At 39.5% G+C, this 23,634-nt stretch overlaps 2 protein-coding genes across 2 annotated transcripts in view; one reads left to right on the top strand and one right to left on the bottom strand.

Moving 5' to 3' along the window:
* LOC135478305 (transformation/transcription domain-associated protein-like) overlaps positions 1–14,620 on the bottom strand; it is an 86,422-nt gene extending 71,802 nt beyond the window's left edge. The window contains 20 exon segments of the mRNA XM_064758580.1: positions 889–985; positions 1,395–1,433; positions 1,773–1,826; positions 2,097–2,154; positions 2,644–2,785; positions 3,016–3,154; positions 4,067–4,214; positions 4,880–4,971; positions 5,235–5,439; positions 6,090–6,168; positions 6,579–6,717; positions 7,006–7,102; positions 7,578–7,744; positions 8,402–8,596; positions 9,242–9,325; positions 9,833–9,937; positions 10,181–10,291; positions 10,827–10,885; positions 11,721–11,829; positions 14,556–14,620. Of these exon segments, the coding sequence (XP_064614650.1) occupies positions 889–985; positions 1,395–1,433; positions 1,773–1,826; positions 2,097–2,154; positions 2,644–2,785; positions 3,016–3,154; positions 4,067–4,214; positions 4,880–4,971; positions 5,235–5,439; positions 6,090–6,168; positions 6,579–6,717; positions 7,006–7,102; positions 7,578–7,744; positions 8,402–8,596; positions 9,242–9,325; positions 9,833–9,937; positions 10,181–10,291; positions 10,827–10,885; positions 11,721–11,814 (2,104 nt within the window). The 5' untranslated portion in view covers positions 11,815–11,829; positions 14,556–14,620.
* A 628-nt stretch (positions 14,621–15,248) lies between these two features.
* On the top strand, positions 15,249–23,066 carry LOC135477909 (ribonuclease P protein subunit p25-like protein). Its single transcript, XM_064758124.1, has 7 exons — positions 15,249–15,325; positions 16,359–16,552; positions 18,858–18,950; positions 20,114–20,148; positions 20,971–21,012; positions 21,566–21,640; positions 22,145–23,066. The coding sequence occupies exons 2-7, from the start codon at positions 16,409–16,411 to the stop codon at positions 22,368–22,370; spliced, it is 615 nt and encodes a 204-aa protein (XP_064614194.1). The 5' UTR covers positions 15,249–15,325; positions 16,359–16,408; the 3' UTR covers positions 22,371–23,066.
* The last annotated feature ends 568 nt before the right edge of the window (positions 23,067–23,634 follow it).

Genomic DNA, 23,634 nt, shown 5'->3' with positions numbered 1-23,634 from the left:
GGGTATATCAGGGTCAATGGAAACATGGTGTATGGGTATATCACGGTCAATGGAAACATGGCACATGGGTATATCAGGGTCAATGGAAACATGGTACATGGGTATATTAGGGTCAATGGAAACATGGCACATGGGTATATCAGGGTCAATGGAAACATGGTACATGGGTATATTAGGGTCAATGGAAACATGGTACATGGGTACATCACGGTCAATGGAAACATGGCACATGGGTATATCAGGGTCAATGGAAACATGGTGTATGGGTATATCAGGGTCAATGGAAACATGGTACATGGGTATATAGGGTCAATGGAAACATGGTACAAGGCTAACTGTTCGTCTGAGTTAATTAATGTGAAAACAGATGACAGAATTAGATTAGCTTCTATCGTTTCAGTTGTCCTTGTTACATGGTATTATTTCCACACAATTTCCCCTAGTCTATAATCAACAAAATCAGGACGCAATGACTAAGGTATAGAGTTGACTCAAAAAATTTTCAGCCACCTGCAGGTGGTCATGGCAGGTTTTGCTCGGTTTTCTCCCAACATAATGCTGTCTGCTGCTGTATAAGTGAAATATTTTTGAGTACGGCGTAAAACAGCAATCAAATAAATAAATAAATGTTTACCATCCTAACTCAAAAATACAGACCACTGCTCTCAGTGTTGCGTTAGATTTGCATTATATTTTTATTTTTGTTTCCTATATATTGTTTTGTGCGTGGAGGCCTTTAGGAACAAGATTCATTGTAAAAGTTGACCAAGCTACCTTCAACAAATAAAGATATTATCGTTAACCAAACAAGAATCTGGCTTTCTGAGTAGAGACACTGCACCACCACATGGCTAACATATCACCATACATGTAAACACATGTACTTACATCCCATCTCCTCCAGTCTGGCCAGCAGGTACTCCACCAGGATCGTTGCAAAGGTTGCCGAAGTCATTGGGTTGGCAAGAAACGAGTTCACAATCACCTAGGCAACCAAAGTTCACAGACATTGTCTTGGCAGTACAGTACACGTATATGTCAAGTTTGAGCGTTTTTGTTGAGAAATCTCTTTCAATAATAATTTTGCCAATTTTCACACATCTAACCAAACAGCACAGAGATTGGATCTGCTTACTCCTAGCGAAAAAAAATGTGTAGAGAAAATCATGCTTAAACATACCCATGCTTACAAACTGAATTTGATGTATCCATCAACGATAGTGATAGAATAAAAGAAAAGTTAAATATGCATTTTTTGACAATCTTGACACTTTAAACCTATCTAGTAATTGAATGACAAGTATCTTAACCACTAGGCCTTGATCGAGACAGGAATAATAATGTATACGTATATTTGCACTGAAGCTCATCGTGAACATAAGACTGGGTCTCACCTGGAGGGCATAGTTAGCATGGATTCTGTCCACCATGTACTGTAACAAACACCAAAAACGACAAGAGATTCCATGAAAAAAACCTAGGTTGTCTCCGACAAATAATCACAAGACATTCCCTTTGCTCAGTCAGATATAATTCGCTACTTTCTACATCTATTTTTAAGAAAGTGACCAAAAATGCTAAGTTTTCTTTTTTTTGGGGGAATTTGTAGCATATACTTTAATTCTTTGGGTAATGCAGAAAATGTATTAGTAAAATGTCATTTTTATGCAAAGAACAAGCAATTGAAAAAAAAATATACTAAATGTGGGGATTGTAAAATAGGGAAGTAGTCAAAGTTTAGCATCAGAAATGTTTCAAGCTGGAATCTTTACCTCAATGACGGTGGAGAAGATTTCCTTGAACGTCTGAGGATTTATCATTGTGAACTGAAAAGTAGAAACCGCAATATTTATCACAGAATGTATGTTATGAGTATTAGATTACTGTATATGTCACATGGAAATAAACAGTTATAGATTTAAACACAAAGTTTGATTCTAAATGCAATTTCAACAGTGTGTCCAGACAAGTTCTTTTTGCTTTTTACAATTATGTTATTGATGCAGAAGTTCAAAATACATAAATTTCAAATGTATTAAACTGTTCCAAGGTCATGTTTTTTCTCTACAGAATAAAGTATGATCAACACAACTTACCACGCCAGCAAAATGTTCCAAAACTTCCTTCTCTTCCTTAGTCCTTACAGGTTGTGTACTGAAAAATGGACATAAATGCACTTCTTACAGACTTCATAGATCCAGTCATAATGATAGCGTTTGTAAGATTACCGAATGAGGCAGAAAACATTCCCGATTTTACAGGTATCTAAAATCTTTAGCAATGTCCTCAAAAGACTTTGTTTAACAGACACAAATCATAAAACTGAAACCAATGACAAATATCAGCTTGAAGTTTTCTAGACTTCCTGTCTCAAAAACGTCTTGCAGTAGAGTGAGTGAGTGCTTGGTGTTTAACATCCTACTTAATTTTTCAGTCATACGACGACGAAAGAGTCCTTAGAGTGCATGTAATGTGCCTCCTTGTTGCAGGACGGATTTCCATGACTCTTTTATCTAGCACTGCTTCACCAAGACGACTCGTCTTGCAATAAGCTGTGAGCTTCCCATCATCAACACATGTAATGTCTTACAAGAAATCTTGATTCCTAAACAAATAATCAATCGCTGGTTAAAGTTGACTTACGAGGACGGTCTGATGACTGTTTGCCCAGTATTGGTCATATTAACAGTGTAAATGTCCAGGGCCTGGAGGGCGTACTTTACCAGTCTCACAAACACTAGGGTCTCCTTAGGCTGGAACTGCTTGTTCTGAATCAGGGATGCATCTGAAACCATGTCGTCAGATGGTCTTAACACAGGTATCAACACACCACAACTGAATGTTTTAAGACTTGTTTACAAGGTAGGCTAATATTCCACTTTAAAAACAAAAGGTTCAACACTAAAAGTAATATTTAACGATTTTACTTTGCTTCAAACACTGCTTTCTCTTTCTTTGTGTATTTTTACAGTGTCTTGGCTGAGACAATTCCACTTGTTACCTCAGAAAACTCACCTGTCCCTGTGACCTTACAGGAGACAACCCCCCAGGTAATGGTCTTCACCCCAGACACCAGTGTCTTCACCAAACTGCGACAGTCCGACACAGAATAGGTCGTTGACTGGGCTGATCCGGCTCCAAAGCGACTATGGGCCTACAAAACACACAATGTATCTGTACAAAGACATTCTGCAGTTCTCAAACCCATTACTTCTCACAGCAATCTTTTGAGAAATCAATACATAAAGCTGTATTTCTCAAGGTGAAAAATTTTTTTTCCAAAAAAAATTTTTTCCAACGTCAAATATTTAGAGATGAATACTTGTAGGTGAATCCAGGGCAACAATGGATGGATTTGTCGATTTCTGGATTTCAAAAATAGATAGCAAATAGGTAGCTGAGTAATTATACCTTCCTGCCCACCCCCGCCAAACAACATAACCAATTTTCTTGTCTCCAGAAATCATCCAGAATGAACAGCAGTGTAAGCAGAGTTTTTATAGCCAGTCCTACCAATCTCAGATGTGAAGCGGTTGACACCCATCTGCTCTTGAGGGCTTTTTCCCAACTTTGAAGGATGCATAAAACAGATTGGTTTTCACTTCTTAATAAAATTAACTATTCTGCCCTGGTTGGTGGGGGCTAAATTTGGGGTGCTATAAAGCTGGTCCCCTTTACCTAAGTTCATCTATGTCAATTTCAGAAATTTTCAGACCGATGACGTTTCAGAGTTCTTTTTCATGTATCCTCTAAAACATTTTTTTTGTTACTGACAGACAAGCAGACTTTATTTATCTGATTGGATTTACACCACACTCAAGAATATTTCCATTATATGACTGCGGCCAGCTTTATGGTGGGAGGAAGCCGAACAGAGCCCGGGGGAAACCCACAACCATCTGCAGGTTGTCATTATTAACCTTCCCACGTATGACCTCTGCAGGCAGTTTCTATTAAAAGTGTGTTACCTGAAACATGTTAAATGCTTGAAGTGAAACACAGTATACAACGGCAACGTGCAAAAAAGACACAAGACGGACAGTGAGGCACAACTGATCTGACTTACAGGGCTCTTATCCTCTCTGTCCTTCTCTCCTGACCCCTGGGCCGAGCCTTTCCCCTCCTCTTTCACCCCCTGAGCTTCGGTCAACTTCCCGTCTGTAGCCGCCTTCAGCTCTGCCAGTTTGTTCTCCTGCTGCTGCTGTTGCTGTTTGCTGGTAACAAAACCACCAGAAATTCACAGACAAGGAACTGCTAAGTATTTTATTTCAATGTCAGTGTTTATTCAGCTGATGTCAACAGAACACCCCATGATAAAATCTTGTCAGTAACAGTAGGACGTTAATATTTAATGGGGTCAGCATGGATAAAGAATTTTTCACAATGCACAGCTATCATGAAACATGCCAAACACAGCTGTCTTAGCCAATTTTATATTTCTCGTGTGAATGGTGGACCATGCTGAAGTATTCATATCTTACATGTATCCCATCTAAGAATAATTTATTTATTTATTTGATTGGTGTTTTTACTCCGTACTCAAGAATATTTCACTTATATGACGGCAGCCAGAATTATGTTGGGACGACCCACATGTAGAGGAAGGAATCCTTTTCTGAGTGCATGCATGTATGCAGAGTGTATGTAGAGTGCATGCATGTATGTAGAGTGTATGTAAAGTGTATGTAGAGTGTATGTAAAATGTGTGTAGAGTGTACGTAGAGTGTATGTCTGTAAGTATGTCTAATCCTACACGTTTCTCCACAATCATTAATCAGATCTTACTTCACATTTGCCTGGCATATTGATGAGAACAAAAGGAAGTATTTGAAAAATCACGTATGCAAATTTGGCCATGATGACAAGACACTGCACTCACCACTTCTGTAGAATCAGTGGCAGCTGTAGACTGGCAATGGTCTGGAACTTGAGCACAAACACCTCAAGCATTCGCATCAACAGTTCTCTCCCCTGAAAATAAATGGAGCATGAAAAACACATGTATAGAGACAACATAATGATGCAAAGTGAGGAAAGATTCTGCACAAAACATTGACAATTTTTCAACGATGATTGGCATTACTAGAATCACCTGAACAGGTTGACCCATAGCTCAAAACAAGTAATGATCAGCTTATTTCCTCTCCGTTTTCCCACCCGTCCCCAGTCCTGTTCATTCCTTTATTCGTGCTATCCCTTCCTCCCCAGAATCATGACATCCCAGCCTGACTTACATTGCCTCCCTCCTGGTCGCTCTTGCCACGAATGCACTCCACCAAGTTAAGCAGCAGCTTACAAGACATGGTTTGTATACTGCTGGGTAAGGACTCGTCATGGACGTTCTTAGAGAAGAGGTTCACGGCGAGGGAGAGGTCATTCAGGGGCAGGGCCGTGCGCACATGGTGGACCAGGTCAGCCAGGGTACTATACGCCAGTGGCCTGCCAACAGAACAACATGTAGTTCAGCCACATTAGTCTCACCAACGAACGCAGTAACTTATTCATTTATTTGACAAAGGTGATTATACTCATACTCATCATTTTACTTGAGGGGCCTCCGTGGCTCAGTCGGTTAGCGCGCTAGCGCAGCGTAGTGACCCAGTAGCCGTGAGTTCAAGACCAGCTCATGCTGGCTTCCTCTCCGACCGTACGTGGGAAGGTCTACCAGCAACCTGCGGATGGTCGTGGGTTTTCCCCGGGCTGTGCCCAGTTTCCACCCACCATAATGCTGGCCGCCGTCGTATAAGTGAAATATTCTTGAGTACAGCGTAAAACACCAATCAAAAAAAAAAAAAAATCATTTTACTTACAAGGCTGTCATATTAGCGCCAGGAACCCAACAAATCACTTGATTTACTGGCATAAGATAATCAAAGCTGCAACTAGCGGGACCTGGGTTGAAACACACAATCTCCTTGAACAAAAGCATGTCGACTGCTTTGAGAGTGCCTTAGATCACTGAGCCAACCAGTCCATTTGTAGAACCAAGTAATTGTTTAAACGTAACTCATGGTAAAACCACGCACTTCCATGTGACAGAAAAGTTCAATATACACTACATGCCACATTATCCACATTTACATACATACCGCAGAGACTCATGGGTAGTCCAGCCAGAGCCAATCAGAATGTTTTCATTGAAAAGTTTCTCAATATGAGGAACAAATTCTGAAAAAAAAACAAAAACAAAAAGGCATTTAAATGGTTTATTGTTGTTTTCAGGTGGAACATTAGCCTTGAGCCAAAAATAAAATTTTTATGATATAAAACTGGATGCAGACATGACAGACGAAAAAAAACGCTGTAAATATACCGTGCAGAACTATTCACAATTTAAGAAAAAAAAAGTTTTTTTACTTGTAAAAAAGGTGTTTACTTTAAGAGCATTATTCTGTCTGGATTAGCAAAACAACACATTCCGTTAAGCTCTATAGTTTTCAACATAGCCAACGTACTTTCACCTCAATGTTCAATTTTCTGTTTTATTTATTTGCTTTATTTTACTGTTTGCAGATAAATTCCATTTAAAGTTGATATTTGGTTCAAGATTGAAGGTATCTACTGGGTGTGGCACTCACTATTGCGAAGATCTGTGGCAAGAATGTGTCTTGCCGCGATCAGCAGCTCTTTCCTCAGATGGGCAACTTCCTGTGGGCAGAGCGAGAGCAATCCCAGCAGGCCATGGACAAGCTGGCTGGAGTATTCATTCACCAGCTCCTTAATAACAAACAATTAGGCATACATCTTTTATGGTTTTCCAGTTATATTTCACCGAATTTATTTTCATCACTGGTTGTGGGATTCTTGTTTACATGTATGCTAAGCACCATATACCTGAACCAGCAACGGCAGAAAACTGGAGAGTCATTAATTAACACTGTTAACAGTTACATCATACTTGAGATGTTTGCACATTGTTATCACATATTTTTTCCTTTCAGGACAGTCTGTAGGATACAGATGAACCAAACTACTTCAAAGCAGTTCTGAAAGAATCCAAATTACCTGGTAAATTTTAATGATGTAAGCCAGGAAGGACAGAGTCTTGATTTGAGCAGCGATGAAGTCCACAAACACTTCCTTGTTGAAGGCAGGGCTTGTTCTGTGATTGACAAGGAAAAATATGATCCCATTGGCTCGTCATCTAAATTGACCCTGCTCATTACAGCAGTTTTTTTTTTTTTTGCTTTCCTGCAAAATCTTTGAAAAAATGCTTAAGTTTTTAATTAAATCTGAGAACCAATCAAGTTTTGATGTATAAGAAATCCTGTTTTAAATGAGCACAAACTGCACTGAAAGTTACTCTTTTGTATGTGAAGAGGTAATAAGGGTAGTATCAACTTTTAACAACTGTTAACAGCAACAATTACCCTTTCCCCCATTACTATTAGGCATATCAAATTCAGCTATGCACTGATTTGTTTTCTCTTTTTGATGACAAGATTCCAAACATTTACATGTCTTTTAAGGATTTCCGCCATGATTTTCAGCGGATATGTCTTAATTTCAACACCAGAAGATACCACTTGGCAAAACTGCCTCAAAACTTCGTCAACCTCACTCTTAGCACACACTACCTGTGCTGTGGGGATGGCTGGAGAGTCATGGTAGTCATGATCAAGGGAATGAACTCTGCAACTCCCTGGTGGACACTCTGTTTGTACAGCTGGTACATCAGAACCACAATGATGGGCAGCTCAGCCAACACCTTCAGGGAGAGGACAGCCTTAGGGATCACCGTGAACTGTAACACAAATGATAAGGTCACTACAAAGGATATATAAAACGTTTGGTGTTTTTTTTATAAATACAAAGTATACGATGCCACCTAACTAAAAAGTACAGAAAACAAAAACTTGGCTTTATACTAATTTTCAAGACATCTCAGTGATCAGTCCAGAAACTAAGTAGCCTGCTATCGTGACGTCAACAGTGAAATCTATCAACGTCATTTGTGCCCACATAATGAAACCTGCAATCAGAAAAACACCTTTGGGGGGAGAGCCCAAATTCAGGCTGCTAGCCAGTCCCACGTTCCCAGTCTGTTCATAGATGACATCATTTCCAAATATTCCCAATCATTCATGGAAAATTTGTACAAAATAGAATATTCGCCTCAAATATCAAACAGAAATCAATTTTTAAGCAAATATTTCTTCATTTGACTTAAAGCCATCCTTTTCGTTCTAAAACACCTTTTCATGTATCCATACTTGATAAGAGTACTTCTAAATACCACAGCAATACACACTGACATACACAGTCATGGTATTTACAAATCAGCTGTTAAATCAGGAGGTTTTATGTAAATCACCTCTGTTTACTTGTTGTGATTGGTCAGCTACATGAAACTATTCCTGACTGACAGGCCAGCTGAGATGTTCCCACCCCTTATCCTTACCGTGGTACTCTGGCCGTCTTGTTTGGTCTTGTCTGTGGGGATAGAGGTCACGGTGAAGGTCTCCTGGAGCAATGCCTCTATATTCACCTCAGATAAGTCCTTCACCTTCATCTGGGTATGCGGTTCAAATATCTTGGGCAGCTGATTGGGCAACTCTTTGTAGATGTTCTTAACAAATAGTAAGAATCTCTCAATCTATACAAAAATAAAATACAAAAGTCAATAAACAGTGGTTCCAGCTGTAGACTCGATTCAAACAATGTCTTAAGTTTAACATTCATAATTTTTATCATAAATTTCATTGTACTTGGGTGATGTATCATCTAAGTCATTATTCAAAAAAACTTCAGCAGAAAATGGATTCATAAAGCGTGGCGGGTGACATCGGACAAAGAAGCTCATTTCTGACACAAGACATACCAAAGCATACTAATTCCCCAACCTTCAGGCATGTTTACATGGTGGCGTATCTTGAAATGACAGCTTTCAATGAACCCAAGAATTCAGAAAACTTGAAAAACATCAGAGTATCAATTACATTCAAAGCTGAATGTTTTATTTATTTATTTATTTGATTGGTGTTTTACGCAGTACTCAAGAATATTTCACTTATACGACAGCGGCCAACATTATGGTAGGAGGAAACTGGGTAGAGACCAGGGGAAACCCACCACCATCTGCAGGTTACTGGCAGATCTTCTCACATACACTTCGTGTTTTAAATTGACAACATTTGGAAGAGAGAACAAATGATTCACGTGCTATGATGTTAAAATTGCTATTCACTTTACAGGGCAATGTCTAGGTTACACTGCTATAAAACTCAAAGCACAATCTCACCTCGGAGTTCATCTGAGGTCTGTATTGTTTGTGAAGTTCAATAATGATCCGCAAACACACCAGTACATTCTCCTCATTCTCCACCTAAAACACAAGATGACAGTAAAACACACAGATACACCCTAACTGCACTAAAACTTTGTTAATGACCAAGCTGCTCATCTTTTCAGCATTCCGAGAGTTCTGTTGACTGTAGAAAGGTGTTTTGAGATTTGTGTAGAAGATAGGATGACAACGCTCTGGAAAATGTAAGTTTCAGCACCAAAAATAATATCTTATGACATCTAATTTGTCTCTAAAAATACACTTTGTTGGGCAAAATTCTAATGATCTCAGGAAGGTATCATACCTTATAATAAAATTGATTATCTGATTCTTGTTTAACTAAAAAATACTAAAAAAAATTTATCACTTTAACAATGGCAGTCAGGAAATGACCCACTCTTGGCTAGTAAGTGACAAAATGTAAACTGCATTAATACAACCTGAGATTGCATCATCCAAGTTTTATGTCATTTCAATTGACATTTCACAAAAATTGAAATGCAGAAAACACAGAAACGCTTCGTATTTACAGCAGAATCCACTTACCTCCAGAAGCCTGAACATGACTGACAATATCGGCTGGACATATTTCTTCAGGTGTTCGTTACACGGGATCCGGTGAATGATTTCCAACAAAAGCTTCCTCAGTTGCTGCACAGGAGAGACAGGGGCATTACAATGATCAACCATGTAATTAATTACGAGGCAGAAAGATGAGAAAGAAAAAAGAAATGCTATTATTGGCCACATTCAAGGGTGATTAACCTTTGGATCTAGTGCAATGGCTTCAGTGAGTTTTCCCTTTATAAACTGTTACTTACAAAGGTCAAAGGCCAGCTTACACAGCTGTTTACATACACGTGCCAATGTGACAAGACATGAATATAAAATTACCTGGGTGTGCTGTTCAGCTAAAAATTGTGGTTCGCCGTCCCCTAGGATCTTGAGAAATGAGCGGATGGCGTCTTGTAGGAATTGTGGGTACTGAGGCGAGCTCACAACACGCTGAAGGACAAACAGTGGGCGATGGTTTCATTACAACCTCGTGTAAACAGTAGATTTGTGCTTCACATTTTTTCAAATTATTCATTTATATGACAGTGGTAGCATTTATGGGTGGTGAAAATTGGGTGGGAATGTATTATTTTATTTATTTATTTATTTATTTATTTGATTGGTGTTTTACGCCATGCTCAAGAATATTTCACTTATACGACGGCGGCCAGCATTGTGGTGGGTGGAAACCGGGCATAGCCCGGGGGAAACCCACAACCATCCGCAGGTTGGAAATGTATTAAGATTTCTCCAAAAAATTTCATCACATAAATCCTTCTGTATTCTTTTAAATTTTTCTTTTAAACTGGCTTTCTAGTCATTACATTTAAAATGGTTGTGAAAACAAACTGAGTTCAAAAATGCGGAAAATGATGACGTTATGCCTGAGAGGAATAAGTATCTTATTACTAGATTCAAACTGAAACATCAAAGAGACATCAAGCTATTGCCTTGTTCAACTTTTAAAACAAGGGTTTAGTCTCACCTCAAAGTTCTCACTGAGTTCCTGAGCTGCTTTCAGCTTCTTCTCAGGTAAAGCGGGGTCTACAAAATCAAAACAAGCAAAAAAACACACATGTAATAAAATGAATCAAACACACACATAGTTATGCATAAATTCCCACTGATATTCAGCAACACCTAAAAAGATGACTTAGTTTACATGGAAGAACAAAGAAGTGCCACCAAAATTCGTCCAAAAGATGACTTATTTTACATGGAAGAAGAAAGAAGTGTTACCAAAACTCATACAAAAATGAATAATTCTTCCTATGTGAAATGTGTTTTCATTATTTTACCTCAGGTAAAATACATCAGCACATGTCTAAAGTCCACTGAAATCTTCCTCTATTATATGCACATTTTATGTGAAGTGATTTATGATGACTGAGCAGTCAGATCTTATCAGCAAAGCTTCACAGCTACCTCAACCCAAGAGAAGGGGGAGATAACTCAATGTATCAAATCCTAATCATTCTGCTCAACGGAATCCATAAAAGTGAAAAAAAAAAAAAATACTTACAAAGAACTATAATTGCCTGTTTAAGACTGAAACAAAAGCTGAGTGCTGAGAGAATCTCTGCCAGAAAATACTTTTATGCGTAAAATACCAGGGTGTGGACAATTTATCTCACACATTTTCCACTTTTTCTAAAATATTCACACGTATCAAGGTGTATACAAGGGGAACATTTCCAAAACCTAATGCAATGTACATGGATCTAACTGCAATACTGGACAAGCCAGATACAGAAGTTTATACCCTGACAAAATTTACACGTATGAATGTAGGTGTCCATAAAAGAGCGTGAAAACGTGAATATCATCAGAGCTTGAATATAGAACAAATGATCAGTCTGAATTTAACTGAGGGACGTACTGCCTGGTGTAAGATCGGCAATCAGGGAGACATATGTCTTCAGGGTTGTCACTTGTGCCGTAGCATCATGGGGGCTCAGTGGTGGGGAAAACATCTTTAGCCTTGAACCCTGGAAAAAAATACAACTACGAGAATTTATTTCACAAGTATCAACATTTAAAAAAGATATCTGCTCAACCATGTATTATGAATCCAAACTTAAGTCCTATTTAGCAGCTTAACAGTAATAACACATACCACAGTCCATTCATGTCAAGATTTTGCAATAATAAAATAAATTTAAAGCAACTCTTGCAGTAATGAAAATATTGTGGATAAAACTACAAATCTGCAAAATCTGTCCATTTATCATTTTGTGCTCAAAACAATGGACTAATGCCTTCACTAGCCATGAAAACCAGCTATACAGGACTGATGCAAAGTCGCATCATACCAAAGTAATTTTCAGCTCGTTCGTGCTCAGCACTAACAGGTTAAAGCAAGGAAACATGATTGGTTGATCTGGCGTCAGTATAATGTTAGTGGGTGAGATGTCATGTCTGGTGTTTTCGGCATAATACTTCTGCGGCGGCAAGGCCTTGCAAGCATGGACTCTCTGTGTCACAAGAGGACAGAAGATATGTATACACAACTAATAACTCTGCGTTGTCATATGAAAACCTCAACCAAACATACATACATGTACATACATATATACATATGGACATACATACATACATACATACATACATACATACATACAGGACTGATGCATGTTCTCTTTTCTGTATGGTGGCACTCATACAGAAGTTGGGAGAATACATGTCCAGTGATACCGATCAAATCTAGACTAGGCCTATATGGGAGTTTGGAGAATCCAGCATGTATTCAGTCACAAAAATCAACTTACCATCTTTGCTTGTGAATGTTTAAAAAAGCTGCAGCAATAGCAACACGTTGAGTGTATGTGTCAATAGTTTATTTTGATCACAGAAAGCATGATATTGCCTACGCCCAGGGTATTACCTGAAGTACCATGAATAATTTGGTGGAGTAAAGTCAAATAGCTAAGGCGTCGATTTCTACAACCATATGTCTTTTATTCTACATTGACAGCTACCACTGGTCTCAGCATTGTATAGCACAGCTGCCTCATGGTACTTTGCAGCAAATTGCGCAATAAGTCACTTTTGCATTTCAGACAGCCCCCCTTTCTTTTCAACAGAAATATCACGAAATTTCACATTACGCTGAAGCTGGGTGCTAATTTTCACTCAACAGCCTATGCTTTAACCTAGAAGCCGCATGCTTACTACACTAAATATGTTTCATTGAAATTCTACATTCAAAATTGTGTCCCCATTAGCAGTAACTTATAGTAAAAACAATGGAGAAAATGAAAATGCCAAGTAGAAAGCGTTACTTTGAAATGTTGCCGTTTTATTGGCCGTGAAAAGCTGCTGAAACCTAAAAGTTCAAAGGCCACTGTCCGCAACTGGTTGCTAATTTGACCACGGCTGCTCTGTTGTGGCGAGAGTAGTGGTGTGCATCCTGAAATGCAAATGTCGCTTATTTGGATGCAGATTTGGGCTGATCATTTCATAGTGGTGGTTCGTCATGACGGAAGGAAAGGCTGACTGGGATGGATGTCTTGGCTACTTGGCTGTGATCTTTTAATATGGTGTTAGGGCTAGTTCACGGCGCATCCAGGTTAAATTAGTGGTATTTAAGAAGAGCAACAAAATTTGGTGCAAAATACATGCATTAACCAGGGAAAACTCCAATTCAGTACGTTCACCTAGCCATTCTCTCTTCCTGTGCCATTTTTCCAATTTCTGTAGCCTTTACTACCAGCAAATCCAGGATAACTCACATTTGTTACTTACGCTCACATGCCAGGACAACATCATGACCTAATAACCGGTCTGTTGCTCAGCGTGCATGAGTGATTAACCTTTCATGACGTCACTATGTTTTGATCAGCTGGCTGTCCGTTTTGACAGATAGAAAGCCATGTGACCGCAGATACATGAATTTGCAACTGAGTGAAGGGTATGGAGCAGAATGATGGGTCCCACAGTTTTGGCGAACTGTCAAATTAAGTTTGGAGTGAAAAGGGGGGCTTATTTTTGTGATCCGTTTCATTCAATTTCACGGAAACGTCAATCGCTGATGTGCATATGCCCCTCGCCGACCCAAATTTTAAAAACATGGCAGCGCATGGTGACAAGGTATACATGAGCCGATTTTCAACTTCGGCTAAACTTTACAGGAGAATTGTGATGTAAAGGTAAATAGTGATTTTGGCAAAATGTGTGCAAATATTTCAGCTTTCAGAATTGCCCTGCTTTTTGTGTACTACTGTGGGCGAATTTACAGCGCCTGCATCAGAATTGAACGAGGAAGCTCTTTGTACACATTATACCGGAATCGGGTATGCATAGCTCTCGGGCTAAGGGTGGCAAGCGGTCACGGCGTATCAGTATATGTAAGCCACCCTTAGACCGAAGTCTCGGGCTAGACGGTGCACAACACATCATTGCCATGGTAAAAAGTGTACTTGATACAAACTACAAAGATAAGGGTAATTACCTGCATGTTCTTGTACATAAAAGAACATCGAAGTTATGCAGATGTAAATCAATGAAAATACATCCTAAGGCCGCTGTTTCAACAAGAAACGAACAATACTTTCTGCATCAGATAACAATGCATGTTGTTGTTGTTGCACAAATTCGAGCCTCACGAAACCATCAATCATGCATATACATTTCCCCAAAAACAGATAATTCGTAACAACATACAGTTAACATGAAGCACGTGGACTTCTGTTAGCCACAGATACAGTCGCCTTACCGCGATGTGTAGCACTTTTCAGTGTAATTTATCCTGAGAGTCACGCCTCGCCCATATTTCTGTCGGCCATTTTGAAATAAATTCAATACCGGAAGTTGAAATCTTCTTCTTCTGCATCTAAAATACGTTGCCAATGTGTAATTTAATGTCAAAATACACCCATTCCATTAAACGTTGTGTATATGTCCACCTTAAGAAGTAAGTATTTACAAATATATTCGTTCGAATAAAGTAAAAAGGGAAACCCTCAAAAATGAGGGTTTAGCATAATGCCTTCTGGGTAAAAAGATTTTAATGGTAAATATTTTTTAGAATCTAAGAGAATATCTACAAAAAAGACACTTTTATATTTAGACCTCGGAATATTGCACACAAACTTGTCTTTAAAATGCATAAAACTTGACAGAAAAACATTTCTTCAAAGCGTTGTGGTATTCCAAATATAGGAGTAACTCTGTGAGTTGGAAAATGGAATGAAGTGAACTCATGTTCAAACTTTTTCGCTGGGATCACTAGTCATTTAAAGAAAAGAGGTATACATGCACACCTACTAGACAATCCATGTAGCCTTCTGACTGCCAAAACACTGTTGTTTTGTTTTATTAACTTTGTTTCGTTAAAATAAACCCGTTTCCGGTTTACAGGTTTTTGTAGTAGGCTGTTTTTAAGTGACCTGCCACCTGCATGCGTCAAAAGACCACGGGGCTTTTGCAGTGGAATCGGTGTGATTGTGCCGGATTTGTGGTTTGACAAAGTACGGTGCACTGCAGGTTTGTAAGTTTGCTGTAAATAGAAAACTGCTTTCATGAGCACAATAGTCAGTGTAAGCCTGTTCTTTAGCTCTCTTCGTCATCGACATAATGACTGGAATGACAACACGGAATATATGAAAACCTGGAATAGCAGTACCCAGGTATCTATAAACGGTATAAAACTACTGCTCGTATCTCACCAAACTCAACGGATTTGGAAAGACCAGTTTTTAAGCTTTCAAACATACTATATTGGTGTTATTGATCATCGATTTTAGTACTTTAATTCTGCCCGGAACGGGGTCGACTGTGATGAAATGCGATTACGGTCATCTAAGCTGGCTTCTGCAGGGAAGATAACTGGTATGACGGTCTCCAAGTTAGATTATATATTTTTTTCAATAGTTAAGGCAAATGGGAAAAGAAGGTTTTTATGCAACATGTACATATATTTTTGAAAAAATCGATAAAACATTAAAATTTTCATAAATTGAATTTTTATAGTTCTATGTTTTTTAAATTAAGTAAAGTATTGAAATGAGTGTTTTCCTGTAAAGTATGTAAAAAAGTCAAGCTTGTCAAACAGTATTTGTAATGCTTCAGACATTTACTGAGGCTTAAAGTTAAAATTACTTGAAGCGTTGGAGGGGGCCTCTTTGGGCGAGGGGGTTAGTATGCCAACACGACCCAGAACTGGGATAGGAGTGTCTCACTCATGCAGTAGTTCATATCCAGCTCATGCTGTCTTTCTCTCTGGCCATACCTTGAAAGGTTGGCCAGGAACTTGCGGATGGTCGTGGGTTTCCTCCGGGCTCTGCCAGGTTTCCTCCCACCATAGTGTTGGCCGTGCTCACTCAGAAGTGAAAGGGCTCTATGTACGGCCCTGAGTAATAGTGATATCAGAATACACACCCATTTCTTGAAAATAACTATATTATATTTAACAATTTAACCATGTTAAAAAAATGAAAACAAAAAAGTAACATTTTCAGTTTGCAGAAAACTATGCTGGGAAAAATAAAAACAAATTCTAACCATTTTCCATTTGCAGAAAAGTATGTGAAATCCACCAGTTGCTGCCCGTTTGTTAACTGACTGATAATGGAAAACTATGAGAAAGGAGAGACGAGAAAAGTCTCAGAGGATTGCCTCCCCTTGGCACTTGACAACAACACAGTAGCCATGAAGGTTAACTATGGCAGCAAAATACGCAACCTCATGGGATTCGCCATGAAAAAAATTAAGGTATGATGAATTGTCCAAATCTAATTTATCTGATTGGTGTTTTACGCCGGACTCAAGAATATTTCACTTATACGACGGCAACCAGCATTATGGTGGGAGGAAACCGGGCAGAGCCCGGGGGAAACCCATGACCATTAGCAGGTTGCTGTAAGGCCTTTTCATGTACGGCCGAAGAGGAAGCCAGCATGACCTGGACTTGAACTCACAGCGACCGTCATCCAAATCTGTTTCCATATAAGTTCTACATGCATGTAGTTTATTCTAGTCCATGTGTTCACTTGAAATTGCATAGGACCTAGGTTCCATTATCAGGATTATTCACAATATGATGATAAACCTCTATATAAGTAAATATATTATCTCTAGAGTTTCATGGGATATTAATATGTTAGTCACCCTGCAACTTACAGATGGTTCCATCTCACCATAATACAGGCTGATGTTGTGCAAGTGAAATATTCTTGAATATCGTTTATCTGTCATTGTTCCTGTGAAAATAGATATGCCTAAGTATGTGCAAATTAATAGTCATTCTCAGAAAAAAAAATAAGACATGGGTTGTTTGTCAAACCCTTAACTATTGAGGTTGTGTGTCAGACTCATAACTACTGATCGCCATTTTGGTGGCCTAATGGTTAGAGTGTCCACCTCAGAGTTGGAAGACCTCGGGATGAAACCCAGGTCAGGTTTTGCCAATGACTAAAAATGGTACTTGCTGCTGCTTCGCTTTGCACTCAGCACTGAGAAGTTACAGCAAAGAAACCTGACTTGTTGGTATGCCTGGTGTCAGTATAATTTGACTGGGTGGGGTATGATGTCTGGCGTCTTTGCCATGATATTTCAGTTGCCCAGGTATTTTGGCAGCATGGGTTCATGTCAAACCTTTCACCAGTGAGGCTGTGTGTCAAACCCTTCACCAGTGAGGTTGTGTGTCAAACCCTTCACCAGTGAGGCTGTGTGTCAAACCCTTCATCAGTGAGGTTGTGTGTCAACCCCTTCACCATTGAGGTTGTGTGTCAACCCCTTCATCAGTGAGGTTGTGTGTCAAACCCTTCAGCATTGAGGTTGTGTGTCAAACCCTTCACCAGTGAGAGTGTGTGTCAAACCCTTCACCAGTGAGGCTGTGTGTCATACCCTTCACCAGTGAGGCTGTGTGTCAAACCCTTCACCATTAAGGTTGTGTGTCAAACCCTTCACAAGCGAGGGTGTGTGTCAACCCCTTCACCAGTGAGGCTGTGTGTCAAAAACTTCAGCATTGAGGCTGTGTGAAAAACCCTTCACCAGTGAGGTTGTGTGTCAAACCCTTCATCAGTGAGGCTGTGTGTCAACCCCTTCACCAGTGAGACTGTGTGTCAAACCCTTCAGTATTGAGGCTGTGTCAAACCCTTCATCAGTGAGGTTGTGTGTCAAACCCTTCATCAGTGAGGTTGTGTGTCAAACCCTTCATCAGTGAGGTTGTGTGTCAAACCCTTCAGCATTGAGGCTGTGTTTCAAACCCTTCATCAGTGAGGCTGTGTGTCAACCCCTTCACCAGTGAGACTGTGTGTCAAACCCTTCAGTATTGAGGCTGTGTGTCAAACCCTTCATCAGTGAGGTTGTGTGTCAAACCCTTCATCAGTGAGGTTGTGTGTCAAACCCTTCAGCATTGAGGCTGTGTTTCAAACCCTTCATCAGTGAGGTTCTGTGTCAACCCCTTCATCAGTGAGGTTGTGTGTCAAACCCTTCATCAGTGAGGTTGTGTGTCAAACCCTTCAGCAGTGAGGTTGTGTGTCAAACCCTTCATCAGTGAGGTTGTGCATCAAACCCTTCAGCATTGAGGTTGTATGTCAAACCTTTCACCAGTGAAGCAGGGTGTCAACCCCTTCACCATTGAGTTTGTGTGTCAAACTCTTCAGCAGTGAGGTTGTGTGTCAGACCCTTCACCAGTGAGGTTGTGTGTCAAACCCTTCAGCAGTGAGGTTGTGTGTCAAACCTTTCATCAGTGAGGTTGTGTGTCAAACCCTTCAGCAGTGAGGTTGTGTGTCAAACCCTTCACTGGTAAAGGTCTGTGTCAAACCCATAGACTTCACTGGTTTCCATCAGCACAGATTCCTTCACAAGCACAATAGACCATATCTTCTATGATGGTCCATTTATATAGCAAGGAGCGTCAGTAGAAGATGTCACAGATTTTTTGTGTGGTAATGTGGTTAATGTGGTAATCTTGTTAATGTGGTAATGTGGTTAATATGTGGTAATGTGGTTATTGGGAATTTTGTGCTCGTTTGACAACAAAGCAGGTATGAGACAAATATTTGTGTTTCAGGAACCAGATGTGCCCTGCATAACGTGGGAAGGCAGTGGGAATGCCATCAGTAAGACGGTTACCTGTGCAGAAATCATGAAACGTAAAGTACAGGTGAGTGATGTATGATGTGGGAAGGTAGCGGGAATGCCATGAGTAAGACAGTTACCTGTGCATAAATCATGAAACGTAAAGCACAGGTGAGTGATGTATGATGTGGGAAATGCCCTGCATAACGTGGGAAGGCAGTGGGAATGCCATCAGTAAGACGGTTACCTGTGCAGAAATCATGAAACGTAAAGTGCAGGTGAGTGATGTATGATGTGGGAAGGTGGCGGGAATGCCATCAGTAAGACGGTTACCTGTGTGGAAATCATGAAACGTGGAGTACAGGTGAGTGATGTATGATGTGGAAAGGTAGCAGGAATGCCATCAATAAGACGGTAACCTGTGTGGAAGTGATGAAACGCAAAGTACAGGTGAGGGATGCATGAGGTGGGAAGGCATCGGGAATGCCATCAGTAAGACGGTTACCTGTGTGGAAATCATGAAACGTGGAGTACAGGTGAGTGATGTATGATGTGGGAAGGTAGCAGGAATGCCATCAATAAGACGGTAACCTGTGTGAAAGTGATGAAACGCAAAGTACAGGTGAGTGATGTATGATGTGGGAAGGCATCGGGAAAGCCATCAATAAGACGGTTACCTGTGTGGAAATTTATTTGATAAGTGTTTTATGCCGCACTCAAGAATATTTCACTTATACAATGCCGGCCAGCATAATGGTGGAAGGAAACCGGGCAGGCCTTCCGACGTATTGCAGGAGAAGAATCTGTGTGGAAATCTTGAAGCGTAAAGTACAGGTGATTGATGTATGATGTGGGAAGGTTGTAGGAATGCCATCGGAAAGACGGTTACCTGTGTGGAAATCATGAAATGTAAAGTACAGGTGAGTGATGTATGATGTGGGAAGGCTGCGGGAAACCATCAGTAAGACGGTTACCTTTGTGGAAATCGTACAGGTACAGACTACAGGTGAATGATGTATTATGTGAGTTGGTGAGGGGTTTCCCCGGTGTTGTCCCACCGTATTGCTGGTCACTGTTGTATAAGTGGAATTTTCTTGAGTACGGCTTAAAACACCAATCAAATAAATGACAAAATACATGTAGTTGTCCATTTCACATAAACCAGGGGATGTTTGATATTTTGTGTCCTAATTAAAAAACAATACACTATTTGATGTGATAACATTTTTTTTATTTCATTTTCATTAGGGATTGCACCAGTTCAATTATGCAAGATATAGAAGGTAAGTAATTGTAGAGTGGAGTTTATAGATTATAAATATGGATTCTAGGAGAGAGAAAAATATTGAAAATCCATTTGACTTGAAACTTTGAGTGTGGTGTTATTTTTTCTATTCTGACAAGTTATCTCATCTTCTCCTAAAGTCTTAAAGAAGTATTAGAGTAGTAAAATAACATGAGAATTGTCACAGAGTACTAACTGCAGAAAAATAAAAAGGAAAGAAAGTGATGTTGAACCTGTATTTGAATGAATGAATGAATGAATGATCATGGCTTAACGCCACATCGGCAATATTTCAGCCATATCGTGGCGAGAACAAGGTGAAAACCTGTATTTGATGTTTTCTGTCAAAGAGACATAATTATGTGATAAAAAATGTTGATCGGTCAGTCTACTTTTGCAGGAATCTCGGCCAATTTAACAAACTGTTTTCGTTTTTAATTAGTTGACATAATTCCTCTTTCTTTGAGATATCTTTAAAGGTTGGCAACTGCACACTGCTCAAAATTTTTCTGTTCCATATTTGCCCTAAACTTATTTTTTACAGAAGATTTACCCCGTTGTTCAGTCATTTGTGTTTCCTTATTTTACCTCCAGTTTTGAAGAGTGCACAAAGAGATGTTGTGAAAGGAATGACTGGATATGGACAAGTTTGGGGATGTGTGTTAAAACTAATGGTCATTGTCACATGACTGAAATAACCGATGTAAAACTCCACACATGCATACAAGTAAACATACTTTTTAGTGATCACAGTACCGGTTAAACATTCTTATCTTCACTGTTTGATATTTCATCCACTACTTCCTTTTGTTTATTGTAGAATAGAGGAGTACTGGGAGCCCAAACTGGAAGGTTTAGACAGGTAATGGCAATTACATACACTGACTTTTCTTACTGGATACTGAGAGTTCAAATCCAGTCTCAGCAATATTTTGTGACTTTGTTTCTTGGTATCCTATGACTGAAGACATCCTACCGAAAGTTTGAACTGTGATTGCTTTACATATATTTTATGATATTGTCTACATGTAAATTCCTTATGAATAAAAAAAGGACAATGGCACGGTAGTATTGATGTACAAACTATCGTACAGCAAGTGTACAATAAAACCGTGATGTACGCCGCTTTGTGAAACTGGGCCCTGGTCAAAGTACCTGTGAAACGATAGATGAGGGCAGTCAGGTTTATGGGTGGAGGGAACTCTGCGTGGAGGAAACCAGACAACCCAGAGTGAACCACCACCCTGCTGTCTGACAAACCTCCTCACTAAAGGCCGCAGCCAAATCCTGATTAGACAACACCGTCTCGTTGGTCAGTAAATTTGGTGGTTATCTTCCAGTGAAATGTTTGTTAGTACAATGTAAAACCTCAGCTAAATTTCAGCAGATAAATAAAAACCTGTGTGTGTTTTTAGGTTAAAGGTGAATCGTGATATCCCTGTGTTAACTGTGGTGCTGTCAAAAGTTCCCCTGCAGCTGACTAATGAAGGGTACGCTTGATCGTTGGTTTGTTTATTATTTACACATCGTTAACACAAGTGGTGAACTCTCTATGCACTACTTGCACATAGAGAGTATTGCACAAGCATTATTTAATCATTTTATAACTAATAAGTGAATCATTGTATGGTAATTTTTACTATCTCACAAACCACAAAGCATATTTCAAGTAAAGCATAACTGTAATTTTCCAAAGAAGTAAGTCACAACTTTTTGTTGGATTTTATTAAATTTTATAGTTGCAAACTGGGCTCACTGTATGATAGATGTGGTACATAACCGATTCCATGGACCCGTTTATTTGTATTATAGATAAAGTTTGTTAGTTTTAGTACAGTATCTGTAGTTTCAAGGAAAAGGCAAATATGGGCAGATGAATTTGTGTTGTTCATGTTGACAGGGAAAACAGAAAACTTGTAAAACAACGACAGAAATCCACTGTGCGTTTTTGATTTTATATTGGAGGTCCTAATATTTGATCTTAATATTTGCAGATACCAAAAACCAGGTTCTAGAGAATCGTTCTGGGAAAGTGGCGAGCGTGGAGAGAAGAGGCGTGCCAAGCAAAGCGGTAACCATAGAAACCCACGACAGAGGAAGGGACCTAAAGGCAGGGACTCCACCAAACAGGCCAAGTTCTCCACAAGCGAGAAGGGCAAACAGCAATCGTTCAGCGGAAAGACAAAGAAAGATACAGACAGTAGTAGTGACAAAAGATAGCACTGACTATTCTATGGCAATGGTGGTGACAAAAGATAGCATTGACTGTGTTTCCATGGTGATGGTAGTTATAAAATTATAGGACACTTACAATTATACGGAAACTGCAGCGTCGCTATCTCAGCCTAGCCAGATGTGTGACATTAGTTATGTGATTGGTCCTCATAACTTGGCAACACTAGTTTTTCCGCATAATCGTAAGCACCCATAGCATTGTGTTTCCATGGCAATGGTGGTTATGGGAATGACAGTGCTTTGAGTGATAACAAAACCACTACTAAAACGTGGAAAGAGAAATCCGAAATGAGCTGGTCAGAGATTGACAAATGTTACTGTGAAGACATGTGGAATGTTTTAGTTATCTAACCAACGGAATAAATGTAATTTAATCATCATAGTATTGGTTGTATGAACACAAACTGACGTGACATACTTCATGGCCAAACAATATATTGTTCAATCTGGGTAGTTCAGTGGAGCCATATGGTCTCATCTTGTGAAAGGTACCCCAATTCCTCAACCTTTTCACCTCAACCATGTGAAAGACCAAATTTCAGTGTAATTTATGCATATTTATGAATTGATTTTGGAGACAAAACTGCATTGGTTGGCTTGGCCAGTTTCAGGACTTCACAAAAAGATAAATTTTACCAGTCAACACAGAATATGCAGAAAGGTTGAAGAATTAAAGTAAATATTCAGACGAGATAATCCAGTTATGATACTTAGTCCCAGTAGATTTGCTGTCTTCCTGCACAGTGACAGTGATGTTAAGTGAGTTTACATGTACGTGTACTTAACAGGGTCCGTGCTGGCTTCCTGCTAACAAAAAGCCCTTGACCCATGTGGTCGTGTTCAAATCCAGCTCTCTGGATTTATCAGCGTCAATGCGGTCTCTGTGAGTTCTCGCTGGTTTATCAGCATCAATGCGATCTCTGTGATTTCAAATCCAGCTCTCGCTGGCTTATCAGCGTCAGTGTGGTTTATCCGCGCCAATGCGGTCTCTGTGAGTTCAAATCCAGCTCTCGCTGGTTTATCAGTGTCTTTATTTATTTATTTGATTATTGCTTGATGCCATATTCAAGAACTTTTAAATTCTGTAATGGCAGTCAGGTTAATTTATGGATGGAAGAAACTGGTGTACCCGGTGTAAACCATTGACTTCAGGCAATTTACTGACAATCTTCCCCACATGTGAGGTACAGATATGCGCACTATACTGGCAGGACACAAGTAGACCGTCTACTGTCAGCAACGCCCAGAA

This window comes from Liolophura sinensis, chromosome 11 (assembly GCF_032854445.1).
Source record: "Liolophura sinensis isolate JHLJ2023 chromosome 11, CUHK_Ljap_v2, whole genome shotgun sequence".
Lineage (NCBI taxonomy): Eukaryota > Metazoa > Mollusca > Polyplacophora > Chitonida > Chitonidae > Liolophura > Liolophura sinensis.
This window is presented reverse-complemented; position numbering and strand designations above follow the sequence as displayed.

What these genes read in the sequence shown, in the direction of transcription:
- LOC135477909 (XM_064758124.1), top strand. Translation starts at nt 16,409, where the DNA reads ATGGAAAACTATGAGAAAGGAGAGACGAGAAAAGTCTCAGAGGATTGC. An exon ending in TCATGAAACGTAAAGTACAG is followed by an intron (nt 18,951 to 20,113) that starts GTGAGTGATGTA and finishes CATTTTCATTAG; the next exon opens with GGATTGCACCAGTTCAATTA. An exon ending in AATTATGCAAGATATAGAAG is followed by an intron (nt 20,149 to 20,970) that starts GTAAGTAATTGT and finishes TGTTTATTGTAG; the next exon opens with AATAGAGGAGTACTGGGAGC.